The 22,465-nt window shown below is 41.1% G+C and overlaps 1 protein-coding gene across 3 annotated transcripts in view; it reads right to left on the reverse strand.

The window, feature by feature from the left end:
* The window catches only part of ncaph (non-SMC condensin I complex, subunit H), a 71,733-nt gene that overhangs the window by 36,233 nt on the left and 13,035 nt on the right, over positions 1–22,465 (reverse strand). For all 3 annotated transcript variants that reach the window (XM_063056814.1, XM_063056813.1, XM_063056812.1), the window contains exons 2-7: positions 17,324–17,547; positions 16,925–17,012; positions 12,051–12,143; positions 6,794–6,914; positions 6,159–6,292; positions 5,551–5,740 (exon numbers count right to left, since the gene is read on the reverse strand). In XM_063056814.1, coding sequence (XP_062912884.1) covers positions 5,551–5,740; positions 6,159–6,292; positions 6,794–6,914; positions 12,051–12,143; positions 16,925–17,012; positions 17,324–17,541 — 844 coding nt within the window. In that variant the 5' untranslated portion in view covers positions 17,542–17,547. The remainder of the gene's footprint in view (positions 1–5,550; positions 5,741–6,158; positions 6,293–6,793; positions 6,915–12,050; positions 12,144–16,924; positions 17,013–17,323; positions 17,548–22,465) is intronic.

Raw genomic sequence — 22,465 nt, forward strand, 5'->3', positions numbered from 1 at the left:
AGTTAGTCTTAAATAAATCTTTATGTTTACAAGTAATTTTAATCCCAAGATATGAAAAGTAATTATTAATCAATTTAAATGGAAATTTATAATATAAGGGAAGATGTTTATTAATCGGAAAAAGTTCACTCTTACTAAGATTTAATTTATAACCTGAGAAAAGACCAAATTGTGCTAATAACTCTAAAACAGCAGGAATGGATCTCTCAGGATTAGAAATATATAAAAGTAAATCATCAGCATAGAGTGATAATTTATGGGACTTTAATCCCCGAGTTATCCCAGTAATATTTAAAGATTCTCGAATAGCAATTGCAAGAGGTTCTAATGCAATATCAAATAATAGGGGACTAAGAGGACAGCCTTGTCGAGTACCACGAAAGAGAGGAAAAAAAGGTGAGTTTAAGGAGTTAGTACGAACCGAGGCTACAGGGGAATAATATAACAGTTTAATCCAGGATATAAATTTCAAGCTAAAATTAAACATTTCAAGCACCTTAAATAAATAAGGCCATTCTACTCTATCAAAAGCTTTCTCGGCATCTAAAGAAATAACACACTCAGGAACATTTTGTGAGGGAGTATAAACGATATTTAACAATGTACGAATATTATAAAAAGAGTAACGACCTTTAATAAAACCCGTTTGGTCTTCCGAAATAATAGAAGGAAGTACTTTTTCTAGTCTATTTGCTAATAACTTAGAAAAAACTTTAGAATCAACATTTAATAAAGATATTGGTCTATAAGATGCACATTGAGCAGGGTCTTTATCCTTCTTTAGTATTAAAGAAATTGATGCTCTATTAAAAGATTCCGGAAGTTTACCAAGTTTCAAAGAAGCCTCAAAAACCTTATAGAGCCAAGGAATCAATAAAGAAGCAAAACATTTATAAAATTCAACGGTAAACCCATCAGGGCCAGGAGCTTTCCCCAGATTCATAGAAAAAATAACATTCTTAATCTCATCCATTGTAATGGAAGTATCTAATAAAGAAGACATATCCTGTGAAATCAGAGGGAAGTCTAACTTATCTAAAAAATCATTCATATATTTAGAATCTCGAGGAGACTCTGATTGGTATAAAGAAGAATAAAAATCACAAAAGGTTTGATTAATCCCCACATGATCCAATATCAATCGATCATTTTGGTTATAAATCTGATTGATTTGAGATTTAACATAATTAGATTTCAATTGATTAGCCAGCAGCTTGCCAATTTTATCACTGTGAACATAAAAATCACTTCTTGTTTTCTTTAATTGGTTTACAATCGAGGACGAGAGTAGTAAACTGTGTTCCATTTGAAGTTCAGTTCTTTGTTTGTATAGCTCCTCAGAAGGAGCCATAACATATTTCTTATCAATTTCTTTAATCTTGTCCACAATTACCAAGTCAATTCAATTGGCAAGGGCCAACAAGAAGAAGTTAGGCTTATACAGAGCTGCCATTGTGGGAGTGGCCACTGTGCAAGTGAGCCAGTGTGTTAGAGTGGGAGGCTTTGGCTCGAGAAGCAGAGGCTGGAGGTAGATTTTCATGTCACTTTGTTTCTTTCCTACTTTCTTATGCACAGTTAGAGCAGTGGGGGTGCCAGGCAAGACAGTGGCATGCTCTTCTTACAGGATGTGGGAATGCAGGGAGAACTCCAGTGTCTCTAATATCGACACCTGGAGAAGTGCATCCAGCTGCAGCTTCTTACAGACCGTGTTAGGGAACTGGAGTTAGAGCGAGATGAACTCCAGCTCATTCGGAAGGCTGAGGGGTTGATTGACAAGCAATACAGGAAGGTAGTTACGCCTAAGGTGCAGGGCACAGGTAACTGGGTGACTGTCGGGAGGGGGAAGGAGATGGGAAGCTAGTGCAGGGTACCCCTGTGGCCATTCACCTCAGTAAAAGTACACTGTTAGGGGAGAGGGCGGGGGGAATGGATGACCTAGCAGAGGAAGGCCACAGTGGTTAGGTCTCTAGCAGAGTCTGGCTCCATGCTCAGAATAGAAGGGAGGAGCAAAGGCAAGCATAGCAATAGGGGGTTCATCAGTTACAGGAACAGACAGAAGGTTTTGTGGACGAGAACAAGATTCCCAGATGATATGTTGCCTCACAGGTGCAACAGTCAAGGATAACTCAGATTGAGTCCATTGCATTCTTAATTGGGAGGTTGACCACCCAGAGGTGATGGTCCATATTGGTGACAATGACAAGGTCCTGCAAAGTGAGTTCTCAGAGTTAGGTGCTAAATTAAAGGACAGGACCTCCAGGGTTGTGATCTCAGGATTGCTACCCGTGCCACATGCTAGTGAGGCCCGAGTTAGGGGGATAATACAGTTTTAGCATGTGGCTAAAGAGTTAGTGCAAGGTGGAGGGTTTCAGATCTTTAGATCATTGGGCTCTCTTCAAGGGAAAATGGGAGCTGTACAGATGGAAAAGCTTGCAGCTGAACCGGAGAGGGACCAATATCCTTGCAGGAAGGTTTGCTTATGCTGCTCCAGTGGATTTAAACTAGATTTGCAGGGGCATGGGAACCAGAATGGCAGGCAGGTAGAGGAGGGGTTGTTGGGAAAGATGCTGTTAAGCCTACATACAAAGAAAGGAATCGAAAGGTTGAACATGGTGGGAATAATGATTAGAGTTGCATCTACTTCAATGCAAGGGGAATTGTAGGAAAGCCGAGTGAGCTTAGACCATGGATCAGCACTTGGAATAATGCCATTGCAGCCATTAGTGAGACGGTTACAGGAGGGGCAGGACTATCAGCTCAGACTTCTAGGGTTCCGTTGTTTTAGACATGATAGAGCAGGAAGGAATAATGGAAGCGCGATGGCACTACAGGGAAAAATGTCACAGCAATGCTCAGACAGGACATACTAAAGAGCTCTTCAACTTAGACTATATGGGTCAAACTAAAGAATAAGAAAGGTATAACCACATTATTAGGATTATATTAAAGACCACCCAATAGTCAGCAGGATTTAAAGGAGCAAATCTGTAGAGGTCACAGAAAGTTGTCCCATTAGAGAACAAGAATGTCCTGCTAGAGAAGCAGGTCAGATGACAGAAGTGCATGTGGGATAACACTTTGGGTCTACTAATCAAAATTTCATTAATTTCAAGGTAATTATGGAGAAGATTATGCCTGGTCCTCAGATTCTACATTGAGAAAGGACAATTTCGACGGCATGAGAAAGTACCTGCCAAATGTGCATTAGGACAGGCTGTTTTCTGGCAAAGGCATACTTGATAAATGGGAGGCCTTCAAAAGAAAAATTCTGAATTGGTAGATGGAATTTAATGCAGACAAGTGCAAGGTGTTGATCTTTGAGAGGGAAAACCAGGATAGTACTTACACAGTGAACGTTAGAGCACTGAGGAGTGCGGTAGAACAGAGGTATCTGGAAATATGAATCCATAATTCCTTTAAAGTAAGTAGAGTTGTAAAGAAAGTTTTTGGAACATCAGCTTTCATAAATCAGCATATTGTGGACAGGATTTGGGATGTTATGTTGAAGATGTATAAGACATTGTGAGGCCTAATTTGGAGCATTATATGCAGTTCTGCTCACCTACCTACAGGAAAGATATCGGTAAGATTGAAAGAGTACAGAGAACATTTACAAGTTGCCAGGACCAGTGTTATAGGGAAAAGTTGAAAAGGTTAGAATATTTTCCATGGAGGACAGGAGAATGAGGGAAGATTTGATAGAGGTCTTTGATAGAGATATACAAAATCATGAGGAGTATAAATAGGGTTTTCCCACTGACGTTGGGTGAGAGTAGAACTAGACGCCATAGGTTAAGGGTGAAAGGTGAAATGTCTAAAGGGAACATGAAGGGAAACATCTTCATTCAGAGGGTGGATGAGACTGTGGAAAGAGCTGCTAGCAGAAATCACGGCTGAGGGCTTGATTTCAACATTTAAGAGAAGTTTGTACAAGTACATGGATGGGAAGGGTATGGAGTGCTGTGGTTCAGGTGCAGGTCGATGGGACTAGGCTGAACAATAGTTCAGTATGGATTAGATGGGCAGAAGGCCTGTTTCTCAGTCTTTTCAGTGAACAAGTAAATTTAAAACAATGCAGGAACCAGGGATGCAGCTGGTTGGATGAGGAGTACATAAAATATTCTTCACTGAGTGAAATAACAAGATGTCAGGAGTTCTGAATGGTGAATTAGCAGATAAAAAGCAGACAAGGACCCCAATTCCAATAGCAAGTTCCATCTTTTCTGCATTGATGAAGTAATACAGGTTGAGTACCCCTTATCTGAAAATTCAAAATCCAAAGTGTTTCTGAGCACTGACATGACATCACAAATGGAAAATTCCACAAGGCATTAGGTAGCTCCCCAGGCAATGTGCAGGTCTCTGTGCACCATAGACAATTCTGAGAAGTGACCTCACTTATGTGATGAACAGAAGTTAATAAAAAAAAAATAGAAAAACACTGTAGAAAGCAAAAAAAGATCTCAATTGTATATTGTATATGAACATATGCTGCTTAACGGCATGCTGATCATGAAACAAGCAAAGATCTATCAAGACGTACTGAAAATTGAAGGTAATTGTGAATATTCAGTAGGCTGGTTGCAGAAATTTAAGAAAATATACGGCACAAATTTTAAAAGATTAAAAAAAAATTAAAGTTAAAGCTTCTGAAATTCATTGATGCGTTTGCCAAATTGTCGCTGATGAAAATCTCACACCAGAACAAGTCTGTAATGCTGATGTTTTTATATATACCTTACATAAAACCTAAAAAGTAAAATACAAATACAGTACACTGCAACCTTCTAATCAAAGATGGCATTGTGAGCAGAGACTGAAACCCTACCGTTGTTTGCTGTTGGTCAGCAACTGATTCAGGAATTCTCCCAATGCTGCTGTGCTGTTTTTGTTAACCTGCACACATTATATCTTCATTATATTAATGGTATGTCATAATTTTTACTGTTATGTGTGATGAACAAGTGCAAGACAAAGACTGCTTACCGGTAGCACGTAAATTCAGAGTCAGAAATCATGGCAATCTCAAGCTATCTCATTATATATTCCAAAATCTAAAAATCTGATAATCAGTTAAGCAGTACTCAACTGTACTAATACTTCCTGTTTGGGATTATTCGTGGAGATGGATGTTTTGGACAGTTGTCAGGTTACTTTCACATTTGGAGCTACAGCAGCAGCAAGCTTAAGGGCCTCTCTTCTGGAAAACTCACAGATAAATATATTTGTAGTCACATAAGATGTTTAGTCACTAGTTAGTTAAATAAAGCTGTGGATTCCACAAACTCCTGTCAGAAATTAGTCATAAGTGATGTTCCCACACCATACTGGAGACAGCCCCTCTCTAGATATTGACTATCTCAAAGGAAACACAAGTTCAATCATTTGCAAACCTCAGAGCAGGGAGAGGTAAACACCATCTACATGGAAGGTAACATTCTGTAGTTTACAAGGAGAAAATAAAATAACAAATGTTATGAAAAATGAACATGTGAAAGTGTTTCTGCTAACACAAATGCCATCATTCCTGAAAATTTTATTTAAACTTGCCTTGAAGATCAGGCATCTCCACATGACTAACTGGTGGCAGTTCTGGTGCAGAGTCAGTTTGAATGAGCTTAGCATCTGAATCGAACAGCAATTGTGCAGAGTGTCCATACGTCTGGAGATTCACCATGAAAACACCCACTGTGCTGGACTCATCAAACAATGAGGCAGCTTTCTGGAACATTGGGTCAGTCTAAAAAAATATAAAGGGCGTCCATTAAACTTCAACTGAAATGAGTGACGTGTAGCATTTCTGGTTGGATTCGCAAATCCAACTTGTCTTTCACGTTCATCTTTAGGTAAAGTACTTTAAAATAAATATAAATCTATCTTCCATGGACTGTAATTGCTTAATTAAATTTCAAAAGTCTTCAAGCACTAGAAAAATTTCTTTATCAATACAAGTAAATTATTGAAAACACAAACCAGGTTCCCTGTTCCTTATTTTTATTTAGTTATTTCAACTAAAATTGCACAGGTATGGAATGAAAAGCATGGTTCAGCAGAACTAATTTCAGCCAAGGGATGAAGAGACTATCAACCCTCACCGTCACGCTGCTCAAATGCTCCAAATCACATGTCCACATTCAACACCAGAAAAAATAGCTCACCTCACACTTCATGTCATTCATGGAATATGTGATGTTACTCAAGTTCTGTTCAATAGTTTTGTATGAATGCTTTTTCTTCTGTTGCTTCTGTGAGCCCTTCTCCTGTTCAGCTTCACTTGATCCAGGATGTACCTCTGCAGGGAGACAAACACAGTCAAACTTCTTTGGCTGTCACAACAGGATCTAGAAGAGGAAATAAGGACCTCTCCTGAATCTCCGAATGCTCTATACTAGTTTTTTTTAATATAAATTAGAATTAAGAAAAAAATCCACATTTTCACAGTAAAATAAGACTTCTCCCAACCAGCAATTTGCTATACACCGGAGATGTTACACTGCCTGTACAACAGCCACCCCAGGCTGCCAATGCACAGTGCCTTCATGTTAAAACCAGAGGTAATGAAATCATTTCAATTGTTTTGTTACTGTGGTACAGTCAGCAGCGTGTCAAGGCCCCCGAGGCAGCAGTGGGAAGATGGGGGCTCCCGCTAATTTCACATCACAACTGCACTGTCAACAAATAATCTTATGAGCTAATTTTAGAGCTGAGTACACGGGCAATCTTATTCCTAGGATTGCAATTGAGCTGAGCAGGGTAACAATGCTGCCAGAAGTTGAAGAAATAAGTGATTTACCTGCACCTGGTTCTTCAGGATTCTTCCCTAGGCCCCCCAGGATCCTGAATACATCTGTATGAACAGCATCCACTCTCACAGCGTAGATCTTCGTACTGGCATCCAAAGTGCCAGCTGCCATCTGTGGTTAATTACAAATTAAAATGTTAATACATCAACCCAGTATTTGAAGGTTACTGCAGAAAACAATTAGCAAACTGTTTTAAATTATCTACTTACATCCATCTGCAAATTAGAAAAAATATAGAATATAGTTCCTTCAAGATTTTAATTTGAGCGCAACCAATAACAATGGAGAAGTGCTGCTACCAGAATTAAAATCAAGTTTATTATCACTGGCTTGCGGCATGAAATTTGTTAACTTAGCAGCAGCAGTACAATGCAATATATGATAATATAGAAAGAAAAAAAAAAGCTAAATCAATTACAGCAAGTATATATATGTATATTAAATAGATTAAAAATAGTGCAAAACAGAAATAATATATATTTTTTAAAAAGTGAGGTAGTGTTCATGGGTTCAATGTCCATTTAGAAATCGTATGGCAGAGGGGAAGAAGCTGTTCCTGAATCTCTAAATGTGTGCCTTCAGGCTTCTGTACCTCCTCCCTGACGGTAACAATGAGAAGAGGGCACACCCTGGGTGATGGGGGTCCTTAATAATGGACATTGCCTTTTCGAGACACAGCTCCCTGAAAATATCTTGGATATTACAGAGGCTAGTACCCAAGATGGAGCTGACCATGAAACTGCATTATAGATAGAATTCAGAGAATACTATGTGATTACACATCTTGAATTAGAACTAAGTTCCAACATATTTTGAATGAGAAATCACAGCTTTATTTGGAAAGTCAGATTGTTGGTTTTGGTATGACAACAATTTAAGAAGTTTGCTAAGCTGCCTTCTCTAACAAGCATTTCGAATCTGGATACTCGTGACATAGCATATGAGAGACCTTTGCATTAAGCAACCATGAAACTATATTAAATTCCAAGAATTTTTTGTAGGGCTCACCCAGTTACACCGGCAGATTTTTTCCATTAAAAAAATTGGCTTAACCCTTTGTCTTAATCCATAGTCAGTAAGTCACAATTTTCACCACCTGTGAATATGTGAGAATGGTATGCACCAATATGGGCAGAAATCTGTCCTGAGCTGCAAATGCTTGCACCATTGCCTGCAATTTAAATCTGCCTACATTATTCATAATTAGATTAAACATCATTAATAGTATGGCTGGTTATAAAAGATTCTTTAACCAATCCTATTAATACATTGACATCTTTTTGGAAGTGAGGAAGCCACCTGTCAAATGTCTTATACCTGGAATATTGAAGGCAAAGTGCATTGTAAATCATGATAGGCGCAGCAGATGAACAACATAGACGGCCGGTAGTTATTGTAAGTATCATGGTGAAGGTAGTGGTTGCCACCCATCTACCCTCTCTCATTAGGAACTTTGTTCTTTCGTCTTTCAGTAGTGTACCTAACTTAGACTGAGCACAGGAACTGGGAATAGAACCTGCTTCTGAGCAGAGAGCCACCCAAGTATATGAGTCAACAGGAGAGAAGACTTAAAATATTATTACTAGTTGTCAAGTCAGAATTGGAGAGAGTAACCTGCTTCAAATTTCTGGGTATTAGCATATTGGATGATCTGTCCCAAGCCCAGCACACTGATGCAATCACAAAGGCAGCATTCCAGCAACTCTAGTTTCTTAGAAACTTAAGGAGATATGGCATATCACCAAATTCTCTAACAGCAAATGTTCTGCAGAAGCACTGTTGGAAGTAGGCTTACTGGCTGCATCCATTCGCCCCATAACTGACAGGAGGCACTGCCTCAAGAAGGCAGCATCTATCAGAGAGCCCTGCCATTTGGATCATGTCCTCTTCTCACAGCTACTGTCAAGCAGGTGGTATAGAATCCTCAAGTGCCAGCAGGTTCAGGGACAGCAACTGTCCTACAACCATCCTACTTTAGAAACAACCTGCACAACCCAATCCCTATCTAAGCAATGGAACACTCTGAACCACAAGGGACTTGTCTCTGATAGTAGCAACACACAAAATGCTGGGGGAGCTCAGCAGGTCAGGCAGCATCTACGGAAGGAAATGGACAGTTCACAATTCAGGTCAAGACCCTTCATTGGGCCTGAAAGATAGATGGGAAATAGAACACTTTTCAGTTTCTATATTGTTATTGGCCCTCCCCTATTACAGATATCTATAGCTGCCACATGTCTTTCCAGAAAGATGGCACCATGTTTGGTCCAACTAAAGGTGTGATTGTTCAGCCTTTTTGTCTCTTTCATGGTCACAAGACACTGCTGGTTATCAAGGACATCAAGTAGTGCAGGACTAACCCACTAACGAGTTGCTGGATAGTGATGGAGCTGGACGTGTTGCATACTGTTTTGCAGCCTGCTTCAGCCAACCAGGGAAGAAGGCAGTGTGTGGAGGCGGTGCGTGATCCAGTAGACAGGGGTGATTGTTTTGGATGTTTTTGTTGTGAGACTGATGGTGGTAAAGCTGTATGGCCTCAGTTGTGGACTGGACCAGGACTCATTCATGCTTTGGAGGTCGCCTGTTGTGGCCACGGGGTGGGGGGGGAAGGAGGCACTGGAGTTGGCTGTGTGCCTCTAGGTTTTGTGCTAGGTTGGAGGGCTGGCCTCTCCCATCAGTGCTGCTCTCCAGTGTTTGCTCTGTGGGAGCCAAGTTGTATTGCATTCAATTGCATCTGCACTCACCTTATGAGGAACTGTTACAGGCTGTTCTTGCAGAAAAGTGGCTCCAGAACAACATCCATGCAACAGCAATCTACAGGCCATGACACTCCGGGACTTGGGCTATTGTTATTATTTTTTTGAAATATTCTTTGTAAATGTATGTGTTTCTGCTATTGAAATTATATGTGCCGTGTGTGACCGTGGTTGTGTCTGCACTTTGGCACCAGAGGGATGCTGTTTCATTTGGCTGTATTATCTATGGATGAATGGGAATTAAACTTCAACCTTCTTCCTTTTTTAATTGAAAGTTCCTTGACTTCCAAGATTCATAGAAACATAGAAAACCTATTGGCCCTTTGGCCCCGAAGCTGTGCCAAACATGTCCTTACCTTAGAAATTACTTAGGGTTACCCGTAGCCCTCTATTTCTCTGAGCTCTGTGTACCTATCCAGCAGTCTCTTAAAAGACCCTATCGTTTCTGCCTCCACCACTGTCGCCAGCAGCCCATTCCACACTCTCACCACTCTCTGCATAAAAAACTTCCCCCTGATATCTCCTCTGTACCTACTTCCAAGCACCTTAAAACTATGCCCTCTCATGTTAGCCATTTCAGCCCTGGGAAAAAGCCTCTGACTATCCACACGATCAATGCCTCTCATCATCTTGTACACCTCTATCTCCGTCACTCCAAGAAGAAAAGGCAGAGTTCATTCAATCTATTCTCATAAGGCATGCTCCCCAATCCAGGCAACATCCTTGTTAATCTCCTCTGCACCCTTTCCATAGTTTCCACATCCTTCCTGTAGTGAGGTGACCAGAAATGAGCACAGTACTCCAAGTGGGGTCTGACCAGGGTCCTATATAGCTACAACATTACCTCTCAGCTCTTAACCTCAATGCCACGATTGATGAAGGCCAATGCACTGTATGCCTCCTTAACCACAGAGTCAACCTGCACAGCAGCTTTGAGTGTCCTATGGAATTGGACCCCAAGATCCCTCTGATCCTCCACACTGCCAAGAGTCTTACCATTAATACCATATTCTGCCATCACATTTGACCTACCAAAATGAACCACCTCACACTTATCTGGGTTGAACTTCATCTGCCACTTCTCAGCCCAGTTTTGCATCCTATCAATGTCCTGCTGTAACCCCTGACAGCCCTCCACACTATCCACAACACCTCCAACCTTTGTGTCATCAGCAAATTTACTAACCCATCTCTCCACTTCCTCATCCAGGTCATTTATAAAAATCACGAAGAGTAAGGGTCTTAGAACAGATCCCTGAGGCACACCGCTGGTCACTGACCTCCATGCGAGATATGACCCGTCTGCAACCATACTTTGCCTTCTGTGGGCAAGCCAGTTCTATATCCACAAAGCAATGTCCCCTTGGATCCCATGCCTCCTTACTTTCTCAATAAGCCTTGCATGGGGTACCTTATCAAATGCCTTGCTGAAATCCATATACACTACATCTACGGCTCTGCCTTCATCAATGTGTTTCGTCACATCCTCAAAAAATTCAATCAGGCTCATAAGGCACGACCTGCCTTTGACAAAGCCATGCAGACTATTCCTAATCATATTATGCCTCTCCAAATGTTCATAAGTCCTGCCTCTCAGGATCTTCTCCATCAACTTACCAACCACTGAAGTAAGACTCACTGGTCTATAATTTCCTGGGCTATCTCTACGCCTTTTCTTGAATAAGGGAACAACATCCACAACCCTCCAATCCTCCAGAACCTCTCCCGTCCCCATTGATGATGCAAAGATCATTGCCAGAGGCTCAGCAATCTCCTCCCTTGCCTCCGACAGTAGCCTAGGGTACATCTTGTCCAGTCCTGGTGACCTATCCAACTTGATGCTTTCCGAAACCTCCAGCACATCCTCTTCCTTAATATCTACATGCTCAAGCTTTTCAGTTTGCTGTAAGTCATCCCTACAATTGCCAAGATCCTTTTCTGCAGTGAATACTGAAGCAAAATACTCTTTAAGTACCTCTGCTATCTCCTCCGGTTCCATACACACTTTTCTACTGTCACACTTGATTGGTCCTATTCTCTCATGACTTATCCTCTTGCTCTTCACATACTTGTAGAATGCCTTGAGGTTTTCCTTAATTCCGTCCGCCAAGGCCTTCTCATGACCCCTTCCAGCTCTCCTAATTTCATTCTTAAGCTCCTTCCTGCTAGCCTTATAATCTTCTAGATCTCTATCATTACTTAGTTTTTTGAACTTCTCGTAAGTTCTTCTTTTCTTCTTGACTAGATTGTCAAGATTCTCCTTGGAATTGTTCTTATCCGTCACCTTTATGGCAATATGATGGCCCTGAAGTCATTATTTCACTTCTGAATGGCTCCTAATGAAATACAATCCAAATTCTGGAAACAGATAACAGACATCATATCCATCCTAGGATCATAATGAAGTTGCAATTACCTTTTAGCAAATTCACACAGAAGATTTTGTAAGAAACTGTTGAATAAGATACTAAACTTATACTTTTTTTCTAACCTTGAAACTGGTAAGTTCAGACTCCTTTTCTTTGAGGAGATCAGCCATGTAATCAATCAGGTGAAGACCAAAGGCATTCTTGGTGGTAATTTTCTACAAGAGGCACAAAATAAAATTAGATATAGTATTGCTGCAAATATCTTAACAACAGCCATGTCAATCACCTTCAAACAGTCTGTGTACAGATTATTTTTGTATATGAAACATAGCTCCCACTACTGTACAGTAGGGAAAGGCACAACGGTTAACATAACATTGAACACTTATGCAACTTAGATCACAATTGTATATCTCCAACATGAAATCTAACCAGCTGTTGGTTTACAGGTTTAAATCAGTGACAATAATGTATTTTCCAATGCAGAGAGATCAAGTGGTCTAAAGGTGAGCGTGATGCCTTAAGATTTAATTGGATGTATATAGCCATTGGTTGCTTTCTTTCTTCAGTGTTCTCTTGCCATCTCCATGGATTGTCGCAGTGGAGAAGCTTATATGGTCCTGAGATCCCGAGAGCTATGCCATCTGGAGCTAAGCCCCTGGTAGGGTCACCCATCCCATGGCGGTAAGGTCGATGGTGAGGTCCCTGACAAAGAACAATCCAACCAAGACCTCATCGGTGGAACAGGCGGATGAAGTTACTTCAAACTCAAAGGCTGTGAAGGCGGATGAAGGCTGCAACAAATCCATCAGTTCCAATCGTCGTGGTTTCCACGCCATTGGAATCTGTTGGTTGATTTGTGAAGTATCACGTGCTTCTTGGAGTGCAACGTCAAGTACACGTTAAACAAATACACGCACAGGCATCTTCGCTCTGTGGGCCACTTCTTCAAGTCTTTTGGCGATTGGGGGTGGGCCACGGGAGCAGGCAATGTGACGGCTGGAAGCTCCTGGTCAAGAACCGGCAGGAAAGCGGTGAATACTTGATTCAGTAGCTCAACATTTGGACAGAAGCAGGAAAGTTGCTCGGTAGCAGTATTCACGTCTGAGCAACCCTATTTAGGATCCACTCTGCTCACCCTGAACTGAGAAGGGGCTAGAAAAGGTGTCCTAAAAATAGTCTGCTTCACCCTATCCTGTCTGGAAAGCCGCGTCCAGAGGGATCACCATCATGCGGTCAAAAAACATTGAGAAGTGAAACTATGAAATTTGTTACCTGGAATATACGAACTCTGATGGATAACCCAATCTCAGACCGACCAGAGAGGAGAACTGCCTTTGTTGCCTGGGAACTCCAAAAATTCAACTTTGACATTGTTGCTCTGAGTGAGACCCGCAGAGCTGGAGAAGGGCAACTAAAGGAAGAGCAAGGTCAATACACCTTTTTCTGGAAAGGGCTTGATCCTGAACAACCGAGGATCCATGGAGTAGGTTTTGCCATCCGAAACAGCCTACTTCAGAAGCTGACAGAGCAACCACTGGGAATCAATGAACGTCTCATGACTGCGAATCCAGTTTGTCAAGAACCAACACACCACCATCATCAGCACCTATGCTCCAACTCTGGACGCTGAAGATGAAGTACAGATGAACTTCTACGCCCAACTTGACGACGTCCTTTCCTCTGTTCCCAACAACGACAAGATCATTCCCTTGGGAGACTTCAATGCCAGAGTCGGGAAAGATCATAGGCTCTGAACTGGAATAATAAGCAAGGAAGGAGTTGGCAAGGTCGATGCCAATGGAACACTCCTCCTCTCCAAATGTGCTGAACACAACCTGGTGATTACAAACACTCTATTTTGCCAGAAAAACAGACACAAAATTTCCTGGCAGCATCCACGCTCCAAACACTGGCACCTCATCAACTACATCATCGTAAGATCTCGGGACCAACAAGATGTACTGATAACAAGAGCCGTTACTTGTGCTGATGAGTGCTGGACAGACCATCGACTCATCTCGTCCACCATGACAATGAAGATTCAGCCCAAAAAGAAACACCAAAATCAGAACACTATTAAGAAATTCAATGTTGACATCCTTCAAGACATCAACCATGTACAGCAGTTCCAACAAAATCTTCAAGGATAACTGCCTCAACAAGTCCCACCATCTGTAGAAGAACTGGAACTGGAATCAATTGAAGAATGTTATCATCACCTCCTGCAAAGAAACAATTGGGTTCAAGACGAAAAAGCATCAGGATTGGTTCGATGATAATGACAAACTACTCCAACAACTCATTGACGAAAAGAGAAAAGCTTTCATCACCTTACAAAATGACCAACGATCAGCTACCAAAAGGAAACACTATCAGGAATGCAAGGCTGCAGTCCAAAAGAGCACCCGAAACCTGAAAAACCAATGGTGGAGGAAGAAAGCTCAGGAAATCCAACAACCAGCAGACGCTAACAACACTTGAGGCTTTTTCAATGCAACTAAAGCTATTTTTGGCCCATCCACTCACGGTCAAGCAGTCTCAAAAGCAAAGATAGTTTGACCATCCTGAAGAGCAAAGCTGACATCAATTCTACATGGAGGGAGCACTTTAAAGATCTTCTAAATCAAACTGTCTCATTTGACAGGAATGTGATTAACAACATACCGAAACAGCCCGTTGACAACTCCCTAAGCAAAATACCAACACTTGAAGAAGTCAAGGAAGCCATCAAAACCTTGAAAAACAACAAGGCCACTGGACTCGGTGGAATACCAGCCGAGGTCTACAAAATTGGAGGTAACCCGCTTCATTACCAACTGCATCAACTTCTCATCAAGATCTGGATAAATGAAGACTTACCAGCAGACTTTAGAGACTCAGCAATCGTTACCATCTACAAAAGGAAAGGAGATCGATCTGAATGCTGAAACTACCGTGGAATTTCCCTGTTAGCAACAGCAGGAAAGATCCTCACCCGCATCATGAACAACCGGCTCCAGCCTTTAGCCGAGAAGATCCTTCCAGAGACATAAGCCGGTTTTATACCATTACGTGGAGCAATCGACATGACCTGACCAATGCGACAACTACAAGAAAAATGTCGTGAACAACTTCAACCTTTGTACATGGCATTCATCGACCTCACCAAAGCCTTTGACTCGGTATCAAGGGAAGTCCTATGGGATGTCCTATCTACCTATGGATGCCCTGAAAAGTACATTCAAATCCTGAGACTCCTCCACAATAGCATGCTTGCCACAGTCATGGTCAGCAACAGTAACTGTGAGCCTTTTCAAGTTAGATCAGGAGTAAAACAGGGATGCGTGATTGCCCCAACCTTGTTCACCATCTTCATTGCGACAATCATCCACATTATCAAGGGTGACCGACCCCCAGGAATCGAAATTGTCAACAGAACAGATGGTAGACTTTTCAATCTTGCCCGTCTGGTCCAAAAACAAGACATTCACAAGTTCCCTCATCGAGTTCCAATACGCAGATGGCAACAGTGTTGCAGCTCTTTCAGAAAACCACCTACAACAGATTCTGACTGCCTTCAACAGTGTATACACGAAACTTGGACTTACCATCAATTCCAAGAAGACCCAGATCATTTACCAACCGTCACCAATTGAGACAAATCGGATAGAACCATCAATTTGGCGAAACAACCCAGGAAAATGTGGACCACTTTCCGTATCTTGGAAGTCACCTCTCCTCCAATGTCAACCTTAATGATGAGATCCAACATCGTCTTAATTGTGCTGGAACAGCTTTTGGACGTCTCCGAACAAGAGTCTTTCATGATTGTGACATCCAAACAGACACCAAAATGTTATTGTACAAAGCAGTGGTGTTCCCAATGCTATGCATCAGAAACCTGGATAACATACCGACGACATCTGAAGGCACTTGAAAAGTTCTACCAATGCTGTCTTCGAAACATCTTAAATATCAGCTGGGAAGATGGAAGAACCAATGTCAGTGTGCTAAATGAAGCAAAAACAACAAGCATTGAAGCCTACGTCATCAAGAACCAACTAAGATGGAGCGGTCATGTTGTTTGGATGAAAGACAAACGTCTGCCAAAACAAATCTTCTATTCCCAGCTTAAAGAAGGCAAACGTAAAAGAGGCGGACAATAGAAGAGATTCAAAGACATCTTAAAAGCCAACATGAAGAAATGTAACATCAACATCAACAATTGGGAAACCAATGCCAAGGACAAGAAACTCTGGCAAGCCATCATCCGAGAAGGAACAGCAACTTTCGAAGCCAACAGATGTGCAGAATTAGAAGAAAAGAGAAGAAAATGGAAAGAGAGGCAGTAACAACCAAAGCCCGATCTGCCATCTGGAACTACCTGTCCTGAATGCAGAAGAACTTTCAAAGCCAAGATTGGACTCATAAGCCACTTGAGAGCCCATAAGTAGATCAACAGAATGAAAACCATCATCCTCAACCTCGAGGGATAGCCACAACAACGACGACGACGTTCTCTTGCATTTCTTATACAAGGACCTCATTTGTTCCTACCTGCCGGGATACTGAAAAAGGTGTGTTATATGCAAAGCTTTTAACCACCCAAAAGTTGACACATCTCACAGTGGAATCATTTACCAGAAATGAGCAAATTAACAGGCTATATCATGCACAAATATTTAAAGGTCTCAAAGGTACATTTAAGGTCAGAGAAATGTTTACAATATACATCCTAAAATACTTTTTCTTCACAACCATCCACGAAAACAGAGGAGTGCCCCCAAAGAATGAATGACAGTTAAATGTTAGAACCCCAAAGCCTCCCCCAGCTCCCCCTCCCACAGGTAAGCAGCAGCAAAGCAACGATCCCCCCTCCCTCACCAGCAAAAAAAAAGCATCGGCACCCACCACTGAGCACGCAAGCGTGCAGCAAAGCATCAGCAAAGACACAGACTTGCAGTACCCTTCACCCGGTATTCTAAAGTTAGCACAAAGATAGTCCTCTACTTACATTTTCTGAACACAGTTTGATGCAGGTAGAATAATGTTCAGATATCTGATTATTTGATAACTTAGCTTCAAAGGATTGGGGGGTCCCTCTGGAACAACGAATGAAAATTAGAATGAGTCAGTGTATAAGAGTTGCTTACACAGTGCTCAGAGCTAGTCAGAAACTTAAAACACATGAGATAATCAAACTAGCATTGCAGCCAACAATACACTTCCCCATGCAAATATAATTAGAAATCACCATGGGATGCTAGGGCTCCAGGGAAAGAAAGAAAGAATCCTTGTTACATGGTCATAAGCACCAGGACCTGCAATTTAGGGAGTTTTACTCTTGACAGTCAAAAGAGCACTTAGGTGCCTATCACAAATAAGCAAAACAAAATGAAGTGATGAGCCCTACCGTTGCACTGGGGATACCAGTGGGGTGTCTATGCCACTCAGTTGTAAGTCAGTCACCTTCGAACGTCTCCTCTCCCTCCTTTCGCGCTCATCATCATTTGCTGCAACATCCATTTTTACAGTGCTCTTTAAGCTTGGAATAGCCTGCCGCTTTGTAGATGGAGATATAAACACTGGGCCAGCAGGGCTTATGCAGGACACTGGTGTGGAAGTATTCATTTTGGCCTGTGGGAAACAAACACCAGATCAGATCACCAATACCTGTCATTGGAACATAAGAAATAACAGAAACAAGCCATGTGACCCTTGCACCTACTTTGCCAATGCTGAGCTTCTACATTAGTACTACTTTTCTGTGCTAACTGAATACCCCTTGATTCATTTGTTAAGTAAAGATCCATCCACTTCTGTTTCAAAGATATTCCGTTTGAATATTCATTCGCTTTTGCTCTCTCTCTCCTTCCCCCCCCCCCCCGTCCATCGCCACGGCAGTGATTACTGTGAGCTGAACTGAACTCAATTGAACTGAACTTTGCGTCACTTTAAAACTGGTCATTTACCCCTAGACGACGATAGAGCTTGATTGATCCTGTTATCCTAATTCTGTGTACATGTGTGTTTATCATTGCTGAACTGTTGCATTTATTATCCTTTTGATTAGAGTACTGTGTTGCTTATTTCTTTAATAAAACTTTCTTAGTTCCAGTAATCCAGACTCCAACTGAGCGATCCATTTCTGCTGGTTTGGCAACCCAGTTACGGGGTACGTAACATTAGGAAGAGGTACAGTCGACGTTTTGGACCGAGACCCTTCGTCAGGACTAACTGAAAGAAGAGATAGTAAGAGATTTGAAAGTGGGAGGGGGAGGGGGAGATCCGAAATGATAGGAGAAGACGGGGGTGGGGGTGGGAATGGAGCTAAGAGCTGGAAAGTTGATTGGCAAAAGGGATATGAGAAGATCATGGGATGGGAGCCCTAGGGAGAAGGAAAAGTGGGAGGGGGGAAGCCCAGAGGATGGCAAGGAGTATAGTGAGGGACAGAGGGAGAAAAAGGAGAGAGAGAGAAAAAATAAATAAATAAATAACGGATGGAGTACGAAGGGGAGGTGGGGCATTAACAGAAGTTAGAGAAGTCAATGTTCATGCCATCAGGTTGGAGGCCAGATGCTGTCTCACCTGGACTCATATAAACTGATACAAGACATTGCTACTCTCGCATTCAAAGTTTCTTGCAGCAACAGCTAACCGATCATTTGCTTGCCAAACCTGTACATTAACTCTCAGCTATTTGTGTACAATGTCACCTACAGTCCCCTGAACACTAATTTCTTTCAATCACTTATAAAAAGTACACCTTTGCTTTTCATATAAAAGTACAAGGATCCATTTTTTTTCAAAATGCTTTCTGCATCTTCCTTACAACCCTTTCTACCACCTTGATTTTTTAAAATCAGCATTTACTTCTCATCTAACCATTGATATAGATTTCAAATTTTTCAAATGGCCATTTATTTCTACTGTTTTTTATTTTCCAATCTCAACACACCAGCAAATATTATGCTATATAATTTTATTTGATAATCGAACATCTTATCAAAGGCTCTCAAAAAGATCAGATCAATAGGTTCATCTTTACTAATGCTGCCAGCCCTAGCTACAAAATCAGAACTCTCAAATTTGTCATTTGAAATATGGGATTTTCCTTTCATAAATCAACATCGACTTCCCAATCATATTATTTTCTCAGTGCCCTGTTACTATTTCTTTAATAATAAATTCCAACGTTTCCACCAATACTGATATCAGACGAAATGATCCATAGTTACTTCTTTTCTTCGTCCATCCTTTCTTAAAAAATAGTAATGATGTTAACCGTAAGGCATATGTAAATATGAGAGCCATAATCAAGAGGAAAATTTGGATTGCCAAAAAGAAGGCTGAGAAGGGTATTGCTGATAATGCTAAGATTGACCCTAAGAGATTTTCTCAACACTTTAGTAGTAAAAGGAAAGTCAAGGAGGAAGTTAAGTCTATCAGGAATAATAGTAGGGTGCCAAGTTATGCAGAGGAGGACATAGCAGATACTCTTAACTCATATTTTGCTAAAATATTCCTGCGAAGATGTAAGCAATATGCCAATATGTTTAGAGAAAAATAAGGTTGTTTTCAGTGACTTAGAGATCTTAGAAACTGAGGTCCTGCTTCAGCTGAAATTTAATAAATCTCCAGGGCCAGACAACATATATCCAAGAGTACTTAAAGAGGTCTGTGAATGTCTGTACAGGTCGACCTTCACTAATCCAGGATCATTGGGACCTGAGGAATGCTAGATTAGTGAAAATGCCGAACTACAGAAGGATCACATTAAGCATAATCAGTGCCGGATTATTGAAGGAACTGGATTACAGGTAGTCGGATTAGTGAAGGTCGACTGTACAAATCCCTAGTATTTTTCAAAGTCATTGACGACTGGTGAAATCCCCAAGGACTAACATGGGCTAGTATATAAGAAGGGTGACCGCACTGACCCTGGTGACTATAGACCAGTAAGCTTACCGTGTATCGCAGGCAAGAAAATGGAAAGAATAATAAAGAATGAGATGGAAAAGCAGCTGATAAGAACAGGCATGTCAGCATAAAGCCAACATGGGTTCAGAAAAGGGAAGTCATGTTTTACTGATATGCTGGAGTTCTATGAAGAGGCAACTAAAATATATGATAACAATAGAGTGGTTGATATTATTTACCTGGATTTTCAGAAGGCTTTTGACAAGACCCTACAAGAGGTTAATAATCAAATTACAAGAGGTAGGGATTCAGGGTAATGTTTGTGAATGTATACAGAATTGGATCAAAATTAGAAAACAAGTTATGGATCATTTTCACACCTAGAAGTTAAAAGCGGGGTTCCACAGGGACTGGTTTTGGAGCTGCTGCTGATTTTAATTTACATTAATGATTTGAATAAGCACATCATAACAGGTAAACTAGTAAAGTCTGCAGATAACACAAAATTAGGGGATGGGCTGATAACATTCTGGCAGCAGAATCAATACGGTTAGGTCTAAACAAAATCCAGATGTGGGTAGATAAATGGCAGATGAAATTTAATGTAAGTAAATGTAAAGTAAAGTAGAAATATTAGATATAAATATAAAATGGGGGGGGGGGGGTTCCTTGAGTTACAAAGTGAATTGGATGGGAAGGATTTGGGTGTCCTGGGAGACCCACCAATATCAACATCTAGACAATGCACAGAAGCGATTAGGAAGGCTAATAGAAAGTTAGGCTACATAATGCACTCAGTGAAGTTCAAATCAAAAGACGTTCTCCTTAAGCTGTATAAAGCGCCTTTGAGGCTACTCCTTGAATACTGCGTAGTTCTGGCCTCCATATTGTGTGAGGGATGAGCAGGCGTTGGAGAGAGTCCAGGGAAGGGCAACCAGATTCATTCCAGGTCTGTAGGTTATGAGCTATGAAGGAAGATTGAAATAATTAACCCTTTCTTAGCCTCAGTAAATGTAAAATGAGAGGAGACATGATAGAAGTTTTTAAAATTATTAAGGGTATAAGTAAAGTGGATGTCAGCAGCTACCTCAAAATTAATCCATCATCAAGGACACAAACAGTTAAGGAGAGTTTTCAGACTAACATCAGCATTTATTTACACAGTGAGTTTTGGACAATGGAACAAACTACCTAGTTGTGTAATTGAGAGTAGTGCCTTAAAGACTTTCAAATCTAAACTCAATAGTTATTTCAACACACTATGTGAATAGGAACTTGGCAGGCTTTGTCAGGCAAAATTGCCTGTTCTTGTCAAAAACTTTCTAATGTTCTAAAGTAGGGTTACATTTTCTGTCTTCGTTCTGCAGGAACTAAGGAGATATAAAAGGTGGCAGTTAGTGCATTAACCATCTTGGTAGCCACCTCTTTACTAAATCATAGGATGTCAGGCACCAAGGGTCACAGGAGAAAGTAGTAGGGGTGACTATAATTACCAGGTATAAAAGACATTTGGGCGGGTTCATGGATAGGAAAGGTTTAGTGGGATATGGGTCAGATGCAGACAAATGGGACTAACTCAGGAAGGCACCTTGTTCAGCATGAGCAAGTTGTATTGAAGTGCCCGTTTCTGTGCTATAATACTCAATGAATCTAAGTCTTGGTTTATTACCTTTTAGCTCCATTAGTTTCTCTAGTATTTTTATTTTACCAATTTCTTTCAACTTTTCATTTATTCAAGGCCTGAGGTTCCTGTGCCTTTTTCCATAAAGACAGAAACAAAATATTTGTTTGATTTTTTTTTCCCTGTTTCCTCATTCACCAATATAATTAATCTTTCTTCAATCTATCAGGCACCGCACATTAACTTTTGCTAATCTTTCCTTTATATAGTCCTTGGAGGCTTATGCAATCTTTATGTTCCTTGTCAGAATATTCCTGTATTCTACTTTCTCTTATTAACTCCACCTATCATTGCTGAATTCTTAAGTTTTCCCAATCTTTTGACAATATTATAAGCTGATATAATGCTATTTTTGACTATACTCCTTTCCACCCTGTCACTTGTAAAAATGCCATTTCCTTTTCTCATCTATCTCAGCTCCTCCGCCTATGTGGCATCTGTTCCCAAGATAAGGCCTTCCTTTCTAGAACATCAGAGATGTCCTCCTCCTTCTAAGAACAGGGTTTCCCTTTCTCTACCATTGATGCTGCTCTCACCGCGTCATCCCCATCGCCTGTACATCCACCCTCATCGCATCTTCCTGCCGACTTAGATGGGACAGGGTTCCTCTTGTTCTTATCTACCATTCCATAAGCCTCAGCATCCAGCACATTATTCTCTGCAACTTCAGGATCGCACCACCGAACACATTTACTTCCATCCCCCTCTAGCACTCTGCTTTCCACAGGGATTACTCTCTCTCTCTCCATGATTCCTTTGTCCATTCGTCCCTCCCCACTGGTCTACCTCCTGGCACTTATCCCTGCAAGTGGAAGAAGTGCTCACCTGCCCATCTAGCTCCTCCTCACCTACATTCAGGGCACCTGTGCCTCTGTGGGGGTCAAAGTGTCAAAGAGATTTCAGATACAGGCAAATCTCACACAAAAGAAAGCTATTACTATGGTTAGGCAGAGT

Source organism: Mobula hypostoma, chromosome 8 (genome assembly GCF_963921235.1).
Source record: "Mobula hypostoma chromosome 8, sMobHyp1.1, whole genome shotgun sequence".
In the NCBI taxonomy this organism is placed as follows: domain Eukaryota; kingdom Metazoa; phylum Chordata; class Chondrichthyes; order Myliobatiformes; family Myliobatidae; genus Mobula; species Mobula hypostoma.